The sequence below is a fragment of the Danio aesculapii genome, chromosome 16 (genome assembly GCF_903798145.1).
Source record: "Danio aesculapii chromosome 16, fDanAes4.1, whole genome shotgun sequence".
In the NCBI taxonomy this organism is placed as follows: Eukaryota; Metazoa; Chordata; class Actinopteri; order Cypriniformes; family Danionidae; genus Danio; species Danio aesculapii.
This window is the reverse complement of record NC_079450.1, coordinates 54,430,035-54,452,476: the sequence shown is the minus strand read 5'-3', so window position 1 is coordinate 54,452,476 and position 22,442 is coordinate 54,430,035. Positions and strand designations below refer to the sequence as shown.

Here is a 22,442-nt window from a genome sequence, read left to right as displayed (position 1 = left end):
ATGAATAATCAGTAGTAATAATAATAGTAAACTTTAGTAACACTAGCAGTATTAATAAATATGGATCTTCTTTTTTGGTTACTCTGTTCACTTCCTCCTCTCTTCATTCCCTCCTCTGGTTTCCTCTTCTTCACAGTGTCATGTAAATCTGTTTTTTTCAGCTCGGGTTCGGTTCAGTTCTATTTTAGTTCAGCCGATTCAGGAGACGAACTGAGTTCTGGGCGCTGCGTATAAACAAACCAGTGTTGAGGAGAAACAGTGTTCACTTTGTGTCCTGTGTTCAGGCTGAATTCAGATCAAACTGAGTCTAACCCTCCACGGCCTCTCTGCTCCATCTGTCTGTCTGTGTGGATGTGTGCGTGTTTGTTTGTGTGTCTGTTTGTTTGTTTTGCGTGTTGTGTGTATGTGTTTGTTTGTTTTTTGTCTGGGTGTGTTTGTGTGTATGCGTGTGTGTGCGCGTCTGATTGTTTTTGACTGTGCTTGTTTGTTTGTTTGTTTGTTTGTGTGTGTGTGTCTGGGTGTGTTTGTGTGTGTGCGTGTGATTGTTTTTGACTGTGCTTGTTTGTTTGTTTGTTTGTTTGTGTGTGTGTCTGGGTGTGTTTGTGTGTGTGTGTGTGCGTGTGATTGTTTTTGACTGTGTTTGTTTGTTCGTTTTTTTGTTTGTGTGTGTGTCTGGGTGTGTTTGTGTGTACTTGTTTGTTTGTTTGTTTGTTTGTTTGTTTGTTTTTGTGTGTGTGTGCGCGCGCGGCTGTTTGTTTTTGACCGTGTGTGCTTGTTTGTTTGTTTTTGTGTGTGTTTGTTTTTGACCGTGTGTGCTTGTTTGTTTGTTTTGTGTGTGTGTGTGTGTGTGTGTGTGTGTGTGTGTGTGTGTGTGTGTGTGTGTGTGTGTGTGTGTGTGTGTGTGTGTGCCTGTTTGTTTTTGACTGTGTGTGTGCCTGTTTGTTTTTGACCATGTGTGTTTGTTTGTGCGTGTGCGTGTATGTGTGTGTGTGTGTGTGTCTGGGTGTGCGTGCGTGTGTGCTTTTGTGTCTGTATGTGTGTTTCTGTGTGTGTGTATTTTGTATTTTCTGTGTGTGTGTGTGCATTTGTGTCTGTATGTGTGTGTTTCTGTACATGTGCGTGCGTCTGTGTGCTTGTGTGTTTTGTATGCATGTATGTATGTATGTATATGTATGTATGTGTGTACGTGCGTGCGTGCGTGGGTGGGTGTGTGCATGTGTCTGTGTGTGTGCTGTACAGCGTATCTCCCTCCGTCAGTGATGCTGCCTCCGCGGCGGCTGCAGACTCTGCTCCGTCAGGCTGTGGAGCTGCAGAGAGATCGATGTCTTTACCACAACACCAAGCTGGACAGCGGCCTGGACAACGTCTCGCTGCTCATTGACCACGTCTGCAGCAGGTACAACACACTTCAGTGCCGCTTACCACACTGAAAAGTCATATACCCCATAGTATGTTCGGATGAGGTAGCAGCACACTGAGGACACCTGCTGGTTGCAAGGAGTAATGCCCAATTAAAAACATCTCAAATAAACAGATCATGAGTCGTCTGCGTGGACACAAATATCTTTGTATTTATGGTTATCCTGACTGCTGTGTCTGTGATCTCCAGGAAACAGTTTCCCTGCTACACCCAGCAGATCCTGACCGAGCACTGCAATGAAGTCTGGTTCTGCAAGTTCTCCAACGACGGCACCAAACTGGCCTCGGGCTCCAAAGACACCACCGTGATCATCTGGCAGGTTGACCCTGTGAGTGAGCTTTGATAGATATTACTGGGCTATTTATCTGAAACAAGGACACTCGTCAGTCGTACAGCATTACTTTGCTACAGCAATCCACTTGTTCAGGATGTTTTTTAGAGGTTAAAAGTTTTATGTCTGCTTTACAAATATTGTCAAAAATATAAATAAATACAGCTTATATTCCTTTAAGTGTAGGGGGTGCTGTTGAATGGTCATCAACGGAAGCTAGGTAGTCTAGTATGTAATGTACACTAACCGGCCACTTTATTAGGTACACCTGTCCAACTGCCCGTTAATGCAAATTTCTAATCAGGAGAATGGCCAAACTGGTTCCAGCTGATAGAAAGGCAACAGTAACTCAAATAAGCACTCGTTACAACCGAGGTCTGCAGAAGAGCATCTCTGAACTCACAACACGTCCAACCTTGAGGCAGATGGACTACATTAGCAGAAGACCACACCGGGTGCCGCTCCTGTCAGCTAAGAACAGGAAACTGAGGCTACAATTCACACAGGCTCACCAAAACTGGACAATAGAAGATTGGAGAAACGTTGCCTGATCTGATGAGTCTCCATTTCTGCTGCCACATTCGGATGGTAGAAACAGAATTTGCCATCAACAACATGTAATGGTGTGGGGGATATTTTCTTGGCACACTTTAGGTCCATTAGTACCAACTGAGCATCGTGTCAACAGCCTACCTGAGTATTGTTGCTGACCATGTCCATCCCTTTATGACCACAGTGTCTCCATCTTCTGATGGCCACTTCCAGCAGGAAACGCACCATGTCATAAAGAGTGAATCATCTCAGACTGGTTACTTGAACATGACAATGAGTTCACTGTACTCAAATGGCCTACACAGTCACCAGAGCTCAATCCAATAGAGCACCTTTGGATGTGGTGGAACGGGAGTTTGACATCATGGATGTGCAGCCGACAAATCTGCAGCAACTGTGCAATGCTGTCATGTCAATATGGAGCAAAATCACTGAGGAATTTTCCAGAACCTTGTTGAATCTACGCCACGAAGGATTAAGGCAGTTCTGAACAAGTGGTGCTCACTGCAGAGCCACTTCTGCAGAGCAGAGCTCCAGCAAGGAGCTCCTTCCTTGCATTTCTTCTACAAGTGATGTCAGAGAGGGGAGGGGAGGGGGGGGGGGGGGGGGGGGGGTTGGTTGGGGTTAATGGTGGGGTGGGTGTACGTATTAAAACAGCTTACAGGAGGAGGAGCTAGAGCTCAAGCTCCCCCTCGCTGGAGCTCAAATGGCTCTGCAGCGAGCAGTGTCTCGTTCTGAAGGCAAAAGGGGGTCCAACCTGGTACTAGTAAGGTGTACCTAATAAAGTGGCCTGTAAGTGTATAAATAATAACAATGATGGATATTAGTAAATGTCGAACGATGAATAATAAATGCTTTCTGAGATCATTCATACTTAGTTCTGGGCTCTTACGGTCCTGGAAAAGTTTTGGAAAAACAAATAAACCCAAAATGTTTTGGGGAAAAGTCATGGAAAATTTCAATCTTATAAAAAAACACAAGCCAACATTTCTGAAGGATTGTCATACAGACAGCGAGATATTTTCTGAAAACTATTTCACAGATATAAAAATAAACAAGCTGCATACATTGTCACATATTTTGTTGATATGCTGTAATGAATTTGAACGTGCATTTTTTCTTATTTACGACATGTACGTAGACATTACATGAAACATTAGGTCATGAATATTTTCCTGGAATTTTAGTAGTAAAAATGTGTATGAATCCTGCTAGTTAATGTTAGTAAATGCATTAACTAATAGACCATTATTCTAAAGTGTTAGCAATGCAATTAGTAATTGATCATTGGGGATTTTTGCAGTAAGTTCCTCAACACTGTTTTTGACAGGACTCTCAGCAGCTCAAGCAGCTCAAGACTCTGGAAGGTCATGCCTATGGGGTTTCCTATCTGGCCTGGAGCCCCGATGACACTTACCTGATAGCGTGCGGCCCAGACGACTGCTCTGAGCTCTGGCTCTGGAACGTTCAGGTGAGGGTCCACATTCTTAACACTGGCTCATTGGAAATGCATGCTTTTTTTTAAAACTGTAAATCTGGAAGTTTGTTTGATTGGAGTTTGTGTGTAAAATGAACGCTAGGGGGCAGTATCACAGCAATAACTGTTTCTTTTCACACTAATGATATTTACGAGGACATGATATTGAAGAATTCAGTTCTTTGCACAACACCAAATACCACAAAACATGTTAAAGATGTTTTGTTAAGGAATATATTTGCCTCACCTTTCTATCTTAAGCATGATTCCACAAAAAAGATAAAAACCATGTAAAATCAAAGTAAAACTACATGGCTGAGTGCACTTTTGTCTTTCGCCACTACTGGTTGAGTTTAGGGAGAGGTTCAGTCGTTCACTAGATGATTTACTACTGGTTCTCTAAGCTCTGACCTCTTGTGGACATGTACAGAAAAGGACCCAAAGAACAACAAAACCTAACCGAAGTAACGTATTTCAGATGATTAAAAAATATAGATGGTGCCCTTTAGTGGAATTGTCATCTGAAATGTGCAACGAAATGTAATTCAGATTCACAAAAACGTAGACAACGCCCTCCCAGTGGATTTGTCATCTGAAATGTGCAAGGAAACAAAACCTATTTCACATTTGCAAAAAATGTAGACCGTGCCCTCCCAGTGGATTTATCATCGGAAATGTGCAATGTATGAACAAAATTTAGATTTGCAAAAAATTGTAGACAGCGCCCTCTAGTGGATTAGTCATCTGAAATGTGCAATAAAACGTAACGTAATTCAGATTCACAAAAATTTTAGACAGCGTCCTCTAGTAGATTTGTCATCTGAAATGTGCAACGAAACGTAATTCAGATTCACAAAAACGTAGACGGCGCCCTCTAGTGGATTTGTCATCTGAAATGTCCAATGAAACAACCTATTTCACATTTGCAAAAAGTGTAGACCGTGCCCTCCAGTGAATTTATCATCGGAAATGTGCAATGTAAAAAGTAAATTCAAATTTGCAAAAAATTGTAGACAGCGCCCTCTAGTGGATTAGCAACAAAAGGTAACATTATTCAGATTCGTAAAATTGTCGAAAGCACACTTTGTTGGATTAGTCAATCGGAAATGTACAATGAAATGTAATGTAATTCAGATACACAAAAATTGTAGACAGCATCCTCTGATGGATTTGTCATCTGAAATGAGCAACGAAACGTAATTCAGATTTGTAACATTGTAGAAAGCATCCTTTAGTGCAGGGGTCACCAATCTCGGTCCAGGAGGGCCGGTGTCCCTGCAGGGTTTAGCTCCAACTTGCCTCAACACAGCTGCCTGGGTGTTTCAAATATACCTAGTAAGACCTTGATTAGCTTGTTCAGGTGTGTTTGATTAGGGTTGGAGCTAAAATCTGCTGGACACCGGCCCTCCAGGAACCAGTTTGGTAACCCCTGCTTTAGTGGATTAGTCATCTAAAAATGTGTAAAGAAATGTAACGTAATTCAGATTCGTAAAATTGTAGATAGTGCCCTTTAGTGGATTAGTCATCAGAAAAGCGCAACGAAATATAATGTAATTCAGGTTCACAAAAACGTAGACGGCGCCCTCTAGTGGATTTGTCATCTGAAATGTGCAAGGAAGTGTAATTTAGAATTACAAAAACGTAGACGGCGCCCTCTAGTGGATTTGTCATCTGAAATGTGCAAGGAAGTGTAATTTAGAATTACAAAAACGTAGACGGCGCCCTCTAGTGGATTTGTCATCTGAAATGTGCAAGGAAGTGTAATTTAGAATTACAAAAACGTCGACGGCGCCCTCTAGTGGATTTGTCATCTCAAATGTCCGATGAAACAACCTATTTCACATTTGCAAACAATGTATATTGCATCCTCTGATGTATTTGTCATCTGAAATGTGCAACGAAACGTAATTTAGATTCGTAAAATTGTAGACAGTGCCCTTTAGTGGATTAGTCATCAGAAGTGTGCAACGAAATGTAATGTAATTCAGATTTGCAAAAACGTCAAAAGCTCCCCCTAGTGATTTTGCCATCTCAAATGTGCAATGTAATGTAATTCAGATTCGCAAAACTTCAGACAGCGATCTCTAGTGGATTAGTCATCGGAAATGTGCAATTTAAAGTAAATCAGATTTGCAAATATTGAAGACCGCGCCCTCTAGTCTATTTGTCATCTAAAATGTGCAATGAAACGTAACATAATTCAGATACAACATTGAAAAATTGAAGACAGCGCCCTCTAGTGGATTAGTCATTGGAAATGTGCAATATAACGTAAATCAGATTTGCAAATATTGAAGACAGCGCCCTCTAGTGGATGTCATCTGAAATGTGCAATATAACGTAAATCAGATTCACAAAAATGTAGACAGCATCCTCTACTTCAGTCCTTTTTAACCACGTTCCTGGAGGACCACCAGCTCTGCACATTTTCCATATCTCCTTAACCAAACACACCTGATTCAGATCATTAGCAGAGACTGAAAGACCTGTAATGGGTGTGGCAAAGGAGACATTCAAAACATGCAGTGTTGGTGGTCCTTCGAGAATGTGGTTGAGACACTGCTCTAGTTGATTTGTCATCTGAAATGTGCATTGAAAAGTAATGTAATTCAGATTCGCAAAAACACAGACATCGTCCTCCAGTGGATTTGTCATCTGAAATATTACAAATGCAATGAAACATATCGTAATTCAGATTCGCGATAATTTACACAGCGAGCGCCCTCTAGTGGATTAGTCATCTGAAACACGCACTTATTTTACATTTCACAGAAATGCAGGCTGAGGCACATATTTGCAATAAGCCTGAGTTGAGCATTCTGGCTGCAGCTCGACACACCTCTAAAGTTCCTCTTCTCATCCAGACAGGGGAACTGAGAACCAAAATGAGCCAGTCCCATGAGGACAGCCTGACCAGCGTGGCCTGGAATCCAGACGGCAAGCGTTTTGTTACCGGGGGTCAGAGAGGCCAGTTCTACCAGTGTGTAAGTGCCGTCGTTTTGTTACACCTGAGTGAATCTGCCAATCCGGGTCTCATTTCAGCTCAGCATCAAAAGAGCATTTCAAAACAAGAGATCTACAGTACTTCTCATGAAAACACCCTTTAATTGATTTGGAGGTCTTTAAAATGGTCTTATTTTTACTCATTTTATTCATTAATATTCATTTTTGCTGTTTTGGGGTATGTGTTTACATGATTGTTACTGACTGCATAATCTAATAAAGCAATAAATACTTTGTTTAAAAAATTAATTTCAACATCTGAAGATATTATAGTGAGGGGAGGCTACGATGATGGGGATTAATGCATTTTAGATTTATTGAAGGATTTGATAATCTGGGTTTAAATAAAATCAAGTTATGTTTAGACATTAGCCCCTTTCACACTGTGATACCAGGAAATATCCGGACATTTTCTGGAACAACTTTACCGGTAAACTCAAAACAGCACTGTTCACACAGGCGAGAACGTTCCAGAATTTTTCCGGAAAGAACCATTCACACATCCATTCCAAAATGCCGGAAAATTCTGACATCATTAACCAGAAATGAGTTCTAATCGCCTGCGCTTGTATTTGTACACATAGGAGTCTGGCTTTTGTTGATGGTTTCACTTTTAATTAAAGCTTTAGCATTCATGCAGCTGCTTTTGTCCCAGAGACACCCAAAGCGTGAACCGCAGCTAAATGTTCACACACTTGACTACATTACAAATTCTGTGGATGGATAAGTATTGTGAACAGAGGAATACTTTCGCTTGTCGAGATGTGCATAATATGTGTGTGTGCTGGAGCTCACCGGAGCACTCCTTACGGAGCTTGAAGGTAAACAAACAGCGGTTTATCATGAGCATTTTATCGCTAATTTTATACACCGTTGGCATTAAGGAACAGAAACGCTATCTGACTAACATCTAGCAGCTAAATGTGTCTGGAAAAACATTTAAAGGCTTTTATTTTCATAAACGGCGCGTATGTGAATGCATCTGAGTGTTCTGATTGGAGACATCTCACGTCAGGGTGTTCTAAGCATGAACGTGGTCTTTCCGGCAACCTTCCTTCTGCATTCACACAGCGCAGCTTTCCAGCAAATTACTGGTAATGTTACAACTTCTCTTTCCGGAAAACTGCTGGAACGAACTTACCGGTATTTTCAAAAAGGGCCTGTTCACACATACAGACTCAGGTCTGTATGTGTGAAAGGGGCTTGTGTTGAATACTGGTAATTTTATGCTATTTTTCTTGGCCGATATGGTTAGGAACTATACTCTCATTCCAGGGCAATAATCAAGAAACTTTGTCGCCATTTCATAGCTCCAGCAGGCAAAATGACTTAATACAGAAAGTTCTGTCTGTGTGAAAGGGGCTATTGACATGTGACTAAAGCTGAGATTCAGCTGGGAATAAAAATGAACTCTGATTGTTCCAAATCTGAAATAAAAATATTGTCATTGGTGCATTTATTTTTATTTTTTTGTAGAAAATGTAAAATCGAAATCAATGTTATTCCACAAAATATTGCTTTCTTAACTCTTCTGATGTTTAAACTCTGATATTATCTGTCTAAAAGTAATTATAAACATGAAGAACTTGCTTTTTTTTTGTTATTTTGACCAAGTGTCACTTTATGCTCTGAATGACAACATTTGAATCTTAAAGCTACGGCAGGTGATCGTCTTCAGAAACATGTTTGGTTGTGCTGGCTGAAAGTCTCTTCACATTCCAATAGCACTGATTAAAGTAAATGATCTAAATGTGTTTATATGTGTTCATATATTCTGGGTAAGACTAAAAAATGTTCATCCAATTAAATAATGTCGGACCGATAATTCTCATAATTCTGATAAGTAGCCCAAAGTGTCTGTCAGCAAGTGTAGATTTGAACAACTGCAGCCGTTTATGCATATCCGCCATTTGCAAGTGTACACGTGCCACGTTCATGTGCACACGAGAGAGAGAGACAGCAGTAAAAACAAATGCTGAATCAAATCCTGAATCAATATTGGAGTTAGTTTTGCACGCTGGATGAAGGACGACACCATGGCTGAAGTGTTTCTGTTAGACAGGTCGTGTTCTGTTTTAAAACTATTTCAGTCACTCAAAGCTGATGTAGATTGTGTTGTTATGAATGGGTTATATGCACAGAAGTGTTGTTCAGCCACTGAAATCAGCATCGATAATGTCGATTTTGATTTAGTTTAACAACTAAACATCAGTAAACAGCGCTATTCCACCTAGCCTGCTTTACTGAGCTGAAGTTGGTTTTATATTCACTGTGGGTCATTTCTTTTTTTTCTTTTTTTGTGTGTGTATTTACTTATTGCAGAACAAAGCCAGCATACATAGCTAGCAACAACTATATACAAGCCAGGGTTTGCATTAAATAAGAATAAAATAAATAAATAAAATAAAATGGATACAATAAATAAATAACAATGCACAGAAAAAGAAAAACTCTGATGTGAGAAGTGACCTTTATACACCTCTAATATAATATTATTTATCTTTCAGTATGCTTAAGTGTATCTAGTTATTATATAAGACATTTTCTCAATAAAATCAGACCATGCTTTGATTGTTTGGGGTTTAGCTTTGTTAATTCTTGCTGTAGAACGTTCTAACAGCGCAGTGTTTTTAGTTGAATAAGCCAGATTTTGTCCGCTGGGAATGCCGGTTCATGCCATATTTTAAATATATCCTACTTGGCTGCAGTTAGTGCAGTATGAACTATCCTATGTTGGAAAGTGTTTAAGTTTAGATCATATTCATCATTCAATAAACAGATATTGGGGTATTTAGGAATAAACACATCACACAATTCTGAGATGGTCTGAAATACCTTATCCCTAAATGTACTGATAAGTGGACATCCAAAAACATATGCATATGTATCCCCTCAGAGTTTGAATTGCACAATGTACACATTGGGTCATTTCTGAACAATGACAGCCTGTGACGCGCTCCCTATATTGTTTACCGCTACTCTGAATATTCGGTCTGAAATAGCATGTCAGCATGGCTTAGTACTAAGTGTAATTCCTGCACGCCGCAGGCCAACCACTAAGCATACAGTAGTTGCTTTAGGACAAAGCGTGTGAGAGAGCAAGACCAGAGATCCTTGCCTGCATGAAATATTGCACATTATGACAAGTTTTGCTGCTACACAACTGAAAGTGCTAGATATAATACAGTTTTTCATTCGGAATTGTAGATTATAAAGTACTATAAAGTTTTGAAACTGGCGAATGACATGATCTAGTGGGTTGCCTGCTGTCATCTTTAATCTGTCCGTTCGTGATTCCAGGAGGCATGACGTTGGACAGCAGGGGAAAGACTGTGTTTTCAAAGATATTATGCTAATGGTTAGCATTTTGGCAGATCACCTACTGCACATTTAAATTCAACTAACATTGACTACGTCATCAGTAGTCTGGAGAACAAAAAAATTACTTAAACTTAACTGTATGTTATTTGTATTTATTTGTTATTTATTATTTGTTCTCCAGTATCAAATGAGTCCTGCCGTTTTGACCATTTAAACCTCTTCAGCAGCAGGTTTAAAGTTAATCCCTCACTGAATTTAAAGTTTAAAGAAAGAGAGCAACGAGGTTAAAGTGAAGGTTTACTGTGAAATTAAATCCAGGATCAAACTGGTGGTGTAAACGTAAACCTGCTAATGGTAAACAAGCGTTGAAATTTGGTGCTACAGAATGATTACATAAAGCTTGATTTAATATAGATTAACACTGAATCCTTATTGGTTCAACCTAATCTTTGTGTGTGTGTGTGTGTGTGTGTGTGTGTGTGTGTGTGTGTGTGTGTGTGTGTGTGTGTGTGTGTGTGTGTGTGTGTGTGTGTGTGTTTTATTGAACAGTTTTGTCCTTATTCTACACACATCAACCAATTAAAAGAAATGCCTGGTGTTTTATTAAATAAACATGTTTTTTTTTTCAGTTTGAGTTATTTTAAGTGTTTTTTTCTGTTTTAGTATTTTGTTTAGTGTTTTAAGTGGAATTAAATTTAAGTGAGAAACATTTCTTTGGAAACTATCTAAAATAAATCTTATAGTGTGAATGTAGCTACCCTGGTTTGAATGTGCACAATTGTGCTTAAAAAAAGTGTCAAAATTCCTCTCTTCTTGTTTTTGTAAATGCATGTTGATTGCAAAATTGTTCCTTTTAAAATGGAAATATTACGCAACATTATAAATGCCACTGTTGATCAATCTAACACATTATTGGTGGAAAAAAGTGTTGATTTTTATAGATTTTTTTTTAATGATTGCATATATTTTTGAGTTGGGTTATGACCTCAGGCATGTCTATATGATGCAGTAATTTCATGTTTTGTTTTGTTTTCGTGCACTGTTAACTATTGGCTATGTAATGTATGTAATGTAACTATGTAATGTAATCTATGTAATGTAACTATGTAATGTAACATAATTCAGATTCGCAGAAATTGTAGACAGCGCCCTCTAGTGGATTAGTCATCTGAAATGTGCAATGTAATGTGATGTAAATTCGCAAAAGATGTTGAAAGCGCCCTCTAGTGGATTAGTCATCTGAAATGTGCAATGAAACGTAACATAATTCAGATTCGCAGAAATTGTAGACAGCGCCCTCTAGTGGATTAGTCATCGGAAATGTGATATGTAATGTAACGTAATTCAGATTCACAAAAGATGTAGACAGCGCCCTCTAGTGGATTAGTCATCTGAAATGTGCAATGAAACGTAACATAATTCAGATTCGCAGAAATTGTAGACAGCGCCCTCTAGTGGATTAGTCATCGGAAATGTGATATGTAATGTAACGTATTTCAGATTTACAAAAATTGTAGACTGTGCCCTCTAGGGGTTTAGTCATCGGAAATGTGCAATGAAATGTAAACTATTTCAATAATTGCATATGTTTTTGAGTTGAACTAGGACCTCAGGCATCTGCATATGGAGAGCCTCTCATTAATCAGAATTTTGATGATTTGTTTTTATGCACCGATAATTGTTGGATGACGATGACTCTGTTTTTGGTCAGGATTTGGATGGGAACCTGCTAGACTCTTGGGAAGGCGTCCGTGTTCAGTGTCTGTGGTGTTTGGGTGACGGCAGGACAGTTCTGGCCTCAGACACACATCAGCGCATACGAGGATACAACTTTGAAGACCTGACTGACAGAAACATGTACGTTTGCTGCATTTAACACCTTTGCGTCTGGATATGTACAGTTGTGTGTGTGTGTGTGTGTGTGTGTGTGTGTGTGTGTGTAATGTTGTTGTCTCTTACAGAGTTCAAGAGGACCATCCTATAATGTCCTTCACAGTGTCAAAGAATGGAAGATTAGCTCTGTTAAATGTCGCAACTCAGGTGAGCATCAGATTTTAAATCTACAAGATTTTTTTATTGTATCAATTTAATAAAATCATAGAAATAAGTGTCAGCTTTAATCAAACTATTTGGATATTTAATTCAATTTGTGTAGCACTTTTGTTTCAAAGACTTTATAACTCAGAATTGCAGATTTATAACTCAGAATTGCAGATTTATAACTCAGAATTGCAGATTTATAACTCAGAATTGCAGATTTATAACTCAGAATTGCAGATTTATAACTCGGAATTGCGACTTTCTAACTCGGAATTGCGACTTTATAACTCTGAATTGCGACTTTATAACTCTGAATTGCGACTTTATAACTCGGAATTGCGACTTTCTAACTCGGAATTGCGACTTTATAACTCTGAATTGCGACTTTATAACTCTGAATTGCGACTTTCTAACTCGGAATTGCGACTTTCTAACTCGGAATTGCGACTTTATAACTCGGAATTGCGGCTTTATAACTCGGAATTGCGACTTTATAACTCGGAATTGCGACTTTATAACTCGGAATTGCGGCTTTATAACTCGGAATTGCGACTTTATAACTCGGAATTGCGACTTTATAACTCGGAATTGCGACTTTATAACTCGGAATTGCGGCTTTATAACTCAGAATTGCGACTTTATAACTCTGAATTGCGACTTTCTAACTCGGAATTGCGACTTTATAACTCGGAATTGCGACTTTATAACTCGGAATTGCGGCTTTATAACTCGGAATTGCGACTTTATAACTCTGAATTGCGACTTTCTAACTCGGAATTGCGACTTTCTAACTCGGAATTGCGACTTTCTAACTCGGAATTGCGACTTTCTAACTCGGAATTGCGACTTTATAACTCGGAATTGTGGCTTTATAACTCGGAATTGCGACTTTCTAACTCGGAATTGCGGCTTTATAACTCAGAATTGCGGCTTTATAACAGAATTGCGACTTTATAACTCGGAATTGCGGCTTTATAACTCGGAATTGCGACTTTATAACTCTGAATTGCGACTTTCTAACTCAGAATTGCGACTTTCTAACTCGGAATTGCGATTTTATAACTCGGAATTGCGACTTTACAACTCGGAATTGCGACTTTACAACTCGGAATTGCGACTTTATAATTCGGAATTGCGGCTTTATAACTCGGAATTGCGACTTTATAACTCTGAATTGCGACTTTCTAACTCAGAATTGCGACTTTCTAACTCGGAATTGCGATTTTATAACTCGGAATTGCGACTTTACAACTCGGAATTGCGACTTTGCAGCTCGGAATTGCGACTTTGCAGCTCGGAATTGCGACTTTATAACTCGGAATTGCAGATTTACAACTCGGAATTGCGACTTTGCAACTCGGCATTGCGACTTTGCAACTCGGAATTGCGACTTTGCAACTCGGAATTGCGACTTTGCAACTCGGAATTGCAGATTTACAACTCGGAATTGCGACTTTACAACTCGGAATTGCGACTTTACAACTCGGAATTGCGACTTTATAACTCCAAATTCTTAATGATTTTTGTGCGGCCAGGCCCGGGGGTTGGGGACCACTGATTTAAATGGCTAATTACTGAATGTGCTAGTCAACTAATAGTCTAAATTGAATAACTTAGTTGGGTCAAGGGTAGTATCCTCGTCATTCTGCTCACTCAAAGTAGGAATGTTTGGCATATTATGGGTCATTCACTCAGAGTGCATTCTTTCATTCCAATAGGCTACTTTTCCATTGTTTTTCTACGCGAATATGAGCTTGACGGACCTTCGCAAGTGTTACTCTCACTTTTTAAAGACGTTGTGTCAAGTTAAAAGAGTTTTGACACACAGCTCCACTCTTCAATGTCAGTTTCAGCAACAAGTTTGCATGACAACTGTTTTATTATAAGTTAAAATGGCTGAAGATTTATTTTTTATCATTCCTGAGTGCGGCGTCTCACGTTTGTCCCACTCTGAGTGAATGACCACTTGTTCTTGTAGTTAAAGTGTGTGTGTGTGTGTGTGTGTGTGTGTGAGCGTTTGCCTTGGCTCAGCAGTAAACTGTATGCTTCTGTGCTGTGGTTTAGGGGGTTCATCTGTGGGACCTGCAGGACCGGGTATTAGTCCGGAAGTACCAGGGTGTGACTCAGGGCTTCTACACAATCCACTCCTGCTTTGGCGGATACAATGAAGACTTTATCGCGAGTGGCAGTGAAGGTAAGATCACACGACAATCTCAAAACATTATTATTAAACATCAGGTGAGTGGGCTTGACAAACCACCTGTAGAAAACACACTCTTTCATCTCTTTAACTGACGCTTGCACCAGTTTTGCACCAAACACTTTTTTACAATCACTCCATATCTCCAAAAAAAACCATTGTGCGTTTATGAAGTGTGCATCACACAAGTGAGTGGGCTTGACAAACCAACTGTAGAAACACTCTTCTCTCCATATAAACCCTTAAGTATACCAGTAACATTTAACCCTTGTGTGCTGTTGGAGATGTTTTCCTCTACTCTGAGGTGATTTTGAGGCTTAATTTGGCCACAACTTTCTCTGTGCTTCAGGAACTGGGATGATTGTTGAAGACCAATCTTATTTTGACATATGTTGGGAAAATGCTTTCAAAAACTCAACAGTACACTCTGGACAAATTGACTTCGCTTTTGTTATGTTGGGGGCTGTTTTTGCCCCATTGACTTCCATTATAATCACATTTTGTATTATAATAAAATCCATTACAACATATATTTGTGTATTCTTGATTGTTGGTGGTTTTCCCTGTTGGGAAGAGGTACGATTTGTCAATTTTACTGTTAATCATCAGTTGCAGTGCAAAAAAAGCTTTGTTTCTGCAGTTCAAACTGAGCATCAGGAATGGGGAAGAAAGGGGATTTAAGTGGCTTTGAACTTGGTGCCAGATGGGCTTGTCTGAGTATTTCAGAAACTGCTGATCTACTGGGATTTTTACGCACAACCATCTCTAGGGTTTACAGAGAATGGTCTGAAAAAGAGAAAATATCCTGTGAGTGGCAGTTCTGTGGGCGCAAATTCCTTGTTGATGCCAGAGGTCAGAGGAGAATGGCCAGACTGGTTCCAGCTGATAGAAAGGCAACAGAAACTCACCAAAACTGGACAGTAGAAGATTGGAGGAACGTTGCCTGGTCTGATGAGTCTCCATTTCTGGGTACAGTCTAGATCGGATATGCGGCCGGCCAGAAGTGCGATTATGCACATTAATTTAGCAGCATTTTTTAAATGACACTGTATAACACAGTACTGTGATGGTTGGGTTTAGGATCGGGGTGGGGGTAGACCTTAATAAAATACAATAAATGGGAAATTTAATAAAAAATATAAATAATTCTCGTTAACTTCTGGCCGCATCCATATCTCATCTAGCAACGACCCAATTTCTGCTGCGATATTTGCATGGTCGGGTCACCCATCTTCTGATGGCTTCTTCAGCAGGAGAACCATTAGGCGAATCATCTCAGACTGGTTTCTTGAACATGACAATGAGTTCACTGTACTCAAATGGCCTCCACAGTCACCATAACTCAATCCAATAGAGCACCTTTGGGATGTGGTGGAACGGGAGATTTACATCATGGATGTGCAGCCGACAAATCTGCAGCAACTGTGTGATGCTATCATGTCAATATGGAGCAAAATCTCTGAAGAATATTTCCAGTATCTTGTTGAATCTACGCCATGAAGGATTAAGGCAGTTCTGAAGGCAAAAGGGGGTCCAACCTGAAACTAGAAAGGTGTACCTAATAAAGTGGCCGGTGAGTGTATAATCTGCTGTTTTACTCCATAGAACTCCATATAAAAGCCAGTAACTTTTTTGCATCTGCATCTAAAGGGTTAATGCTGCCAACTGATGATCGACAGTAAAAAAATACTAATTGTTCCTCTTCCCAACAGGGAAAAACATCAGCAATCAAGAATGCATGATTATATGTTGTCATGGCTTTGTAATTAATAAATGTCTTCATTATGGAAGTCAATGGGTCAAAAACAGCCCCCAACATAACGAAAGGGGAGTCAATTTGGTAGGGTCGTAAACTTTCTCAGTTTATTTGTATAATCAGCACTTGTTGTGTATATTGCCTCTTCTCGTTGAATCGCTGAATACCTCCTCAATTGTAAGTCACTTTGGACAAAACCGTCTGTGAATGACTTAATGTAATGTAAGAGTGTGTATCTGGCTGAAAGCATTGAGGCCTGATGAGGTTTTCTGATCTGTGTTCTGTCTCCAGACCACAAAGTTTACATCTGGCACAAGCGTAGCGAGCTGCCGATCGCCGAGCTGACAGGACACACGCGCACCGTCAACTGTGTGAGCTGGAACCCGGTGCTGCCGGGCCTGATGGCCAGCGCCTCTGATGACGGCACGGTCAGGGTTTGGGGTCCCGCGCCCTTCCTCGACTCCCAGGACACCGACGGACTCACCGGTATGAAAATAACAATTCATCTCTATATCTGTAGTGCTTTTTACAATGCACAGTGTCCGTATAAATAAGTACTATATGCACAGAAACCTCCAGTAGGAGTGTTATGAGACTATTTTTAATTTCATGTGGTTCTCTTTACAGCGTTGATAATGTAATTTAATTAAAATACATTCAGTCCAATAGATTTAAGTATTCATTTAGTTGTTCAAGTGTAAAATGAGATGATAAGCAATGTAAACACAAGCGCCGATAGGATCAGCAAACTCCATTGAAAATACTGGAGTAAAATAAATGTTGATATTTTAAAGACATAACGCTTGATGTGATGTAATGCAGTGCTTCATGTCTGATCTGAGACCCACTTTATAATAATTACCTTCGGCAATAACAATTAAACCACACTGAACTGAACTATAACTGTGAAATCTGGGCTTTACAGGAACTTCTATGTTAAGCGGCTTTGACACAATCTACATTGTAAAAGCGCTATAGAAATAAACTTGAGTTGAATATCGTATATCAGTCAAGCAGTGAAGATCTTTGATTTTTAAAGAAATCAGCTCTTAAATGTTGTGATTTTGTAGACTGATTTCATGCAGCCGCCATTTTAAAAGCGAAAGTGAGGCTGCGGTGGGAAGAAACCTGGAAGTGTCGCACACAGGAACGGCGTCCACCATGGCGTAGTGTTGTGTATCTGGCTGTATATCTTATCAGCAAAAAGAAAGAGACACAAATTTATACTTTTATAATTTATACTTTCACCGCCTTCCGAACACAAACACTGTAGAAAGAAAAAGAGGAAGACGCACACTGTAGCAGACCCCGGCTGAATCATGTCATGTAGACGCTGTGCTCTGAAGTGTGAGGGAAAGTTAGTGTTATTTCCCCTACCCAAAGATGAGGCTGTGAAGAGTCAGTGGGTGAAGTTTATTTCTGCAAAAATACCTCAGCATTATCGCCCCAGCCTTGTGCTGTGTTCCTGTCATTTTTCTGACGAGTGCTTCAGCAATCTACACGGTTACAACAGGGGATTCATCGGCCGTTTGTTAAAGGAAGGATCAGAAAAGACTATTGATGTATGAGACTTTGTCAGAGATAGACAGGCACTTTACAGTACACAGTTCATGGATCAGTTCCTTCCTCCATTTTACAAGTGTAAGTTACTTAAGTGTGATTAAAATGGCTGCCTCCTTTTTTTCTCTAGTTTGCAAATTATGTATTTAATTGTGTTTTGTTACTTGTAACTGCTTATTCTGTATCTGGTTAACTCTATATTCTCATATCGCGTCTAAAACCTAGTTGAAAACATGGCACGATTTGCTTTCTTTACTGATTTAAATGCGCTTGTGAGCTCGCGATCCTCTGCCATTTGTCAGCTGTTCCTACACACGTGCGGCGGTCAAGTTTCGAAATAGTTCAGCTTTTGCCGCTGTGGGGATTAATACTGAATCTGTGTCGTGGTTAAGAATAGAGGAATATGCTGCTGTTTAACTGCACCGCTTTAATGCACTCCTGCATTGGGCTCACACATACACTCTGCACTCTGACTACTTCAGCAATGTTGATAAACCATGTTGGGCGATTCTCTCTGTCTTGCGATGAATGCAGTCGACCGATCGCAACAGACTGGGTCATCAGACCAATCTGCGCAGATTAGCATCAAGCTAAGGAGGGGTTTGGGAACAAATGAATCGCTGAACAAATCATATGGAAGACGTTAGGATAATTAGGTAAAAATAAATGCAGATTATAAGACAATGAAAGCTATTTTGACCTTGCATGCAGATCAGACTATTGCTGGAGACCCCGAAAACCAAAATAAGACCCTTTTTAATGCATAATAGGAGCTCTTTAAAGTGATGTTTACACCATATCTGCGCTGAAATCGCGGCACGGCTGGAGGTTTGTAGTCCACAGCATGTTGTTGCAATGTTTACAGTGCTGGTCCTATACTTCTGTGTTTCTTTCCACCGCAGCCTCACTTTCGTTTTTAAAATGGCAGCCGCATGAAATAAGCGTGTAACAGCATGACTGGCTTACTACAAATTAAAAGTCCCTGTGCATATATTACATTAGAAACACCTGAATAACTGAAGTGTTTTGTCTCCGCAGTAGAATGCTATAGCATGGACAGTTGATGTTGACTCTGGAGCAGATGTCCACTTCGGGAAACACACAGTGAGACACACTATAGACTTTTGTGAATAAAGAATGAGAAATGAAGTAAACGGAACGGCAGTTTTTTCCAGGCGGTTTCACATCCCCACCTGCGGAGACGCCGTTTCACTCGATTAAACATGACGCCGGCGGCCATCTTTTCACCATCTGACTTCGCATCCGCGCGCCGCATCACTTGACGGACATGACGAGGACACGCCCCTTTGGTTGAAGCTCCGCCTCCTCCTGCAAACACTGCAACCTGAGTGGACGACTGCTTCCTGGAGACACCCACACACAAACACACACAGCGTTATTTATTACCGCTTTAATTTATTATTGTGAATGAATCAAGGCCTCAGGCCTGCTTTGTGTTCCGTATGATAATATTCAGTCGGCGAGGAGACTAAAAATGCGGAGAGAAAACCAATCATATCCTTACTTTTCAGCATGAACTTCTTTTGGCCGCCTCGTCCGCTTGAAAGTGAGTGTCTTCACCAGCAGAGGTAATGTTTTAGTTTATTCTCCACTATTTTAAATGACTGAATTCACAGGCATTTTTAACAGCTTAACAAACCCACTCATGTTTTTGTTTTCGTGGTACTGGCAAAGATTTGATCGATTGTTTTTCTTTCTTCTGGAGACGGAAATTTACGAAGACGCATTAAAATCCAGCGACCCATAGACTTCCAGCATGCTAAACGTCCTGCTAGGTTACAAACACATGTAAATATCGGCCTTCGTAAGTGGCTAGTAGCTGTTCATGTCATGAAATCAAGGTCGTTTTCGCAGTGAATGTGTGTGTGAGGAACGAATTTGACCTCCCAAAAATGTTTTGTTTGTCGCGAGCGCTCCGTTGTTTTCTCCTTGTTTCATGTTATTTTTAAAGGGGGAGTGAAGCAGTCAAGTTTACAATATTTTGTACATTGGATTCCACTTTAATGAAAATATATTAAACACACTGGATTAATGTAACCATTTAGAAAGCAGCATGTTTTACTATCAATTTTAGACCTAGGGCGCCGCCATCTTGGAATATCGCTGTGTCTGACGTCACGGGGTTGGTTCCGTTCCCTCAGCTGAGCAGATACAGTGAAAGTAAAGGACTGAACATGAAGACTAAACAGATTTAACACAATGCATGAAGTTGTGGACGTGGAGCTGCTGCAAATACAAGCATCAGATGTTTGTCTAATGTAAACAATATAAATATGAAGAGTTCAGATGCAAAAACCTCTAAAAACCTTCTGAAGTTTTCTACTAAAATGAGCATTTTTCCCAGCCTCATGTTTATGTTGAAGTATTTCACTTTAAAGGCGATGAAAAGAATTTATTCGTGACGATAAAATTTCTGAGCCCAGTCGAAGAAAAAAATGCTCATTTTACAAGAAAATATCAACGGCATTTAGAGGTTTTTGCATCTAAACTCATATTTATTCTGTTTTTCCTTTTTTCCCTTTTAATTACCCTGCTGAAAAAACCAGCTTAAACCAGCCTTGGCTGGTTGGCTGGTTTTAGCTGGTTGACCAGCCTGGTTTTAGAGAGATTTGGGCCATTTCCAGGCTGGTTTTCAGCTATTTCCAGCCTGGTCTTAGCTGGTCAGGCTGGAAAATGACCAGCTAAATACAACTAAAACCAGCCTGACCAGCCTGGTTTAAGCTGGTTATAGCTGGTTTTGGCTGGGCACCCAGCCTGCCTAGGCTGGTCAAGCTGGTTTTAGCTGGTCATCTCCCAGCCTGACCAGCTAAGACCAGCCTGGAAATGGCCAAAACCCCTCTAAAACCAGGCTGGTCGACCAGCTAAAACCAGCCAACCAGCCTAGGCTGGTTTAAGCTGTTTTTATCAGTAGGGTACCGATCATTTGATGTGATTTGGTCCACTTTCTGTGTTACGCTGCCTGACAGCCTGTCTGGGTTTTAACCATGGTAGTAACTAACTACTTCCAATCCTTTACTTCCACTGTATCTGTTCAGCTGAGGGAACAGAACCAACCCCGTGACGTCAGACACCGCGATATTCCAAGACGGCAGTGTTCTAGGTCTAAAATCGATAGTAAAACATGCCGTTTTCTTCTAAATGGTTACATTAATCCAGTTTGTTTAATATATTTTCATTAAAGTGGAATCCAATGTACAAAATAATGTAAACTTGACTGCTTCACTCCCCCTTTAATGCTTTTTTAAATCGTGTTTATGATTACTCATTGTTTTATTGGCTTTTATTTAGTTGTTTTCTGTTGGCTTCATTGCTTTACCCTTGTATTATGGTATATATCTCGGCAAGTGGCCTCTTAAATGCTTTTTTCTATCGGTGAATTTCTTATACTTTCATACCATCAGTACGCGCAGGTGTACTCTTAATGATTTGGGTATTCGGAGTGTGATCACTCCAGCGAACTACTTTGCCTACTTTGAGTTCTTCTGTAATTATGTGCTCTTCATATGAAGAATCTATAGATATAAATATATATATATATAAATTATATATATATTAATACAGACTTGCGTGTGTGTATTTCTCGCCATGTATCCTCCCTTACAGATGTTAAGCGTTTCTCACCTGCATCAGGTAAACTCCTTGTACAGGTTACTCGTACCCTGACCTGTTCTGAGTGACGCGGGGAAAAAAAAGGCAAAGCGGTGCATGCAGAAACACCCTCACACGTGGAGATCTCACACACTCGTGGTGTTGTACGTTCTGGTTTATGCAACTGAACTGCTTTCCTTTGCTTCTGAATATTTGTGTTTCCTTCCAGTCTTAGTTTTTGAGGTTGTTGTGCTTCGGGCTGGTGAACTAAGCTAGACTTTTGGGCTACGACTAAGTTTATTGCAGTCAGGTTCATGAGGATCTGTCCTGCATTTTCAGTGTGTTATTATTCTAAGTGATTGTACTATTATGTAATGTTCTGTAGGAGAGGTGTTATGTATACATACTTTCAATAAAGCATTCAGGGTTTTAAGACTAGCTGCAGCGAGTCCTCACTTTTGTCCAAAACTCATTAAAGTACACCTGAAATCAAAACTAGCCGTAGTGATTTTGTTAGCTCGCATTGCTAGTCTTGTGCTGAACAATTAATCTGTGCGTGTCATTGAGGAAAAATGAATAGTTTGCCCTTGTGATCTTTAATCAAAATCTGAAAATGCACTTCCTGTTTGTTTCCAGTTAAATCCTCAGATACCTGCCTGAGGTAGTGGGTGGAGCTAACAGACTTAACCACGCCCCTTCGGCTGTCAGTTTTGACCACAAACAGAAATGGTGAGCAGGAGGAGGAGGAGTCTGTTAGGGTGTAATAACTCTCCCCAAAGCATTTTCCCCATCTGTCTAAATGAAACGCCTACTTTACTGCGTCCAATCAGCTCTGGGGTCCGTTCTTCGTACGTGGATTACTCAGTTAGCTGGATGAGCCATTTCCAGGCTGATTTTCAGCTATTTCCAGCCTGGTTTAGGCTGGTTTTAGCTGGTCTTCTCCCAGCCTGACCAGCTAAGACCAGGCTGGTAATGGCTGGAAACCAGCCTGGAAATGGCCAAAACCCCTCTAAAACCAGGCTGATCAACCAGCTAAAACCAGCCAACCAGCCTAGGCTGTTTTTTTCAGTAGGGTATCGATCATTTGATGTGCTTTGGTCCACTCTCTGTGTTGCGCTGCCTGACAGCCCGTCTGGGTTTCAACCATGGTAGTAACAGGCTACTTCCAATCCT

General features: G+C 40.3%; 1 protein-coding gene across 2 annotated transcripts in view; it reads left to right on the top strand.

Moving 5' to 3' along the window:
* Positions 1-21,707, top strand: part of wdr26a (WD repeat domain 26a) — a 34,569-nt gene extending 12,862 nt beyond the window's left edge. Inside the window, exons 6-14 of one of the 2 annotated variants that reach the window (XM_056474836.1) lie at positions 1,240-1,396; positions 1,610-1,748; positions 3,634-3,774; positions 6,645-6,764; positions 11,816-11,961; positions 12,066-12,144; positions 14,209-14,338; positions 16,392-16,586; positions 18,702-21,707. In XM_056474836.1, coding sequence (XP_056330811.1) covers positions 1,240-1,396; positions 1,610-1,748; positions 3,634-3,774; positions 6,645-6,764; positions 11,816-11,961; positions 12,066-12,144; positions 14,209-14,338; positions 16,392-16,586; positions 18,702-18,724 — 1,130 coding nt within the window. In that variant the 3' untranslated portion in view covers positions 18,725-21,707. Of the gene's footprint in view, positions 1-1,239; positions 1,397-1,609; positions 1,749-3,633; positions 3,775-6,644; positions 6,765-11,815; positions 11,962-12,065; positions 12,145-14,208; positions 14,339-16,391; positions 16,587-18,698 lie in introns of both variants that reach the window. The other variant, XM_056474835.1, reaches the window with a different exon arrangement.
* The last annotated feature ends 735 nt before the right edge of the window (positions 21,708-22,442 follow it).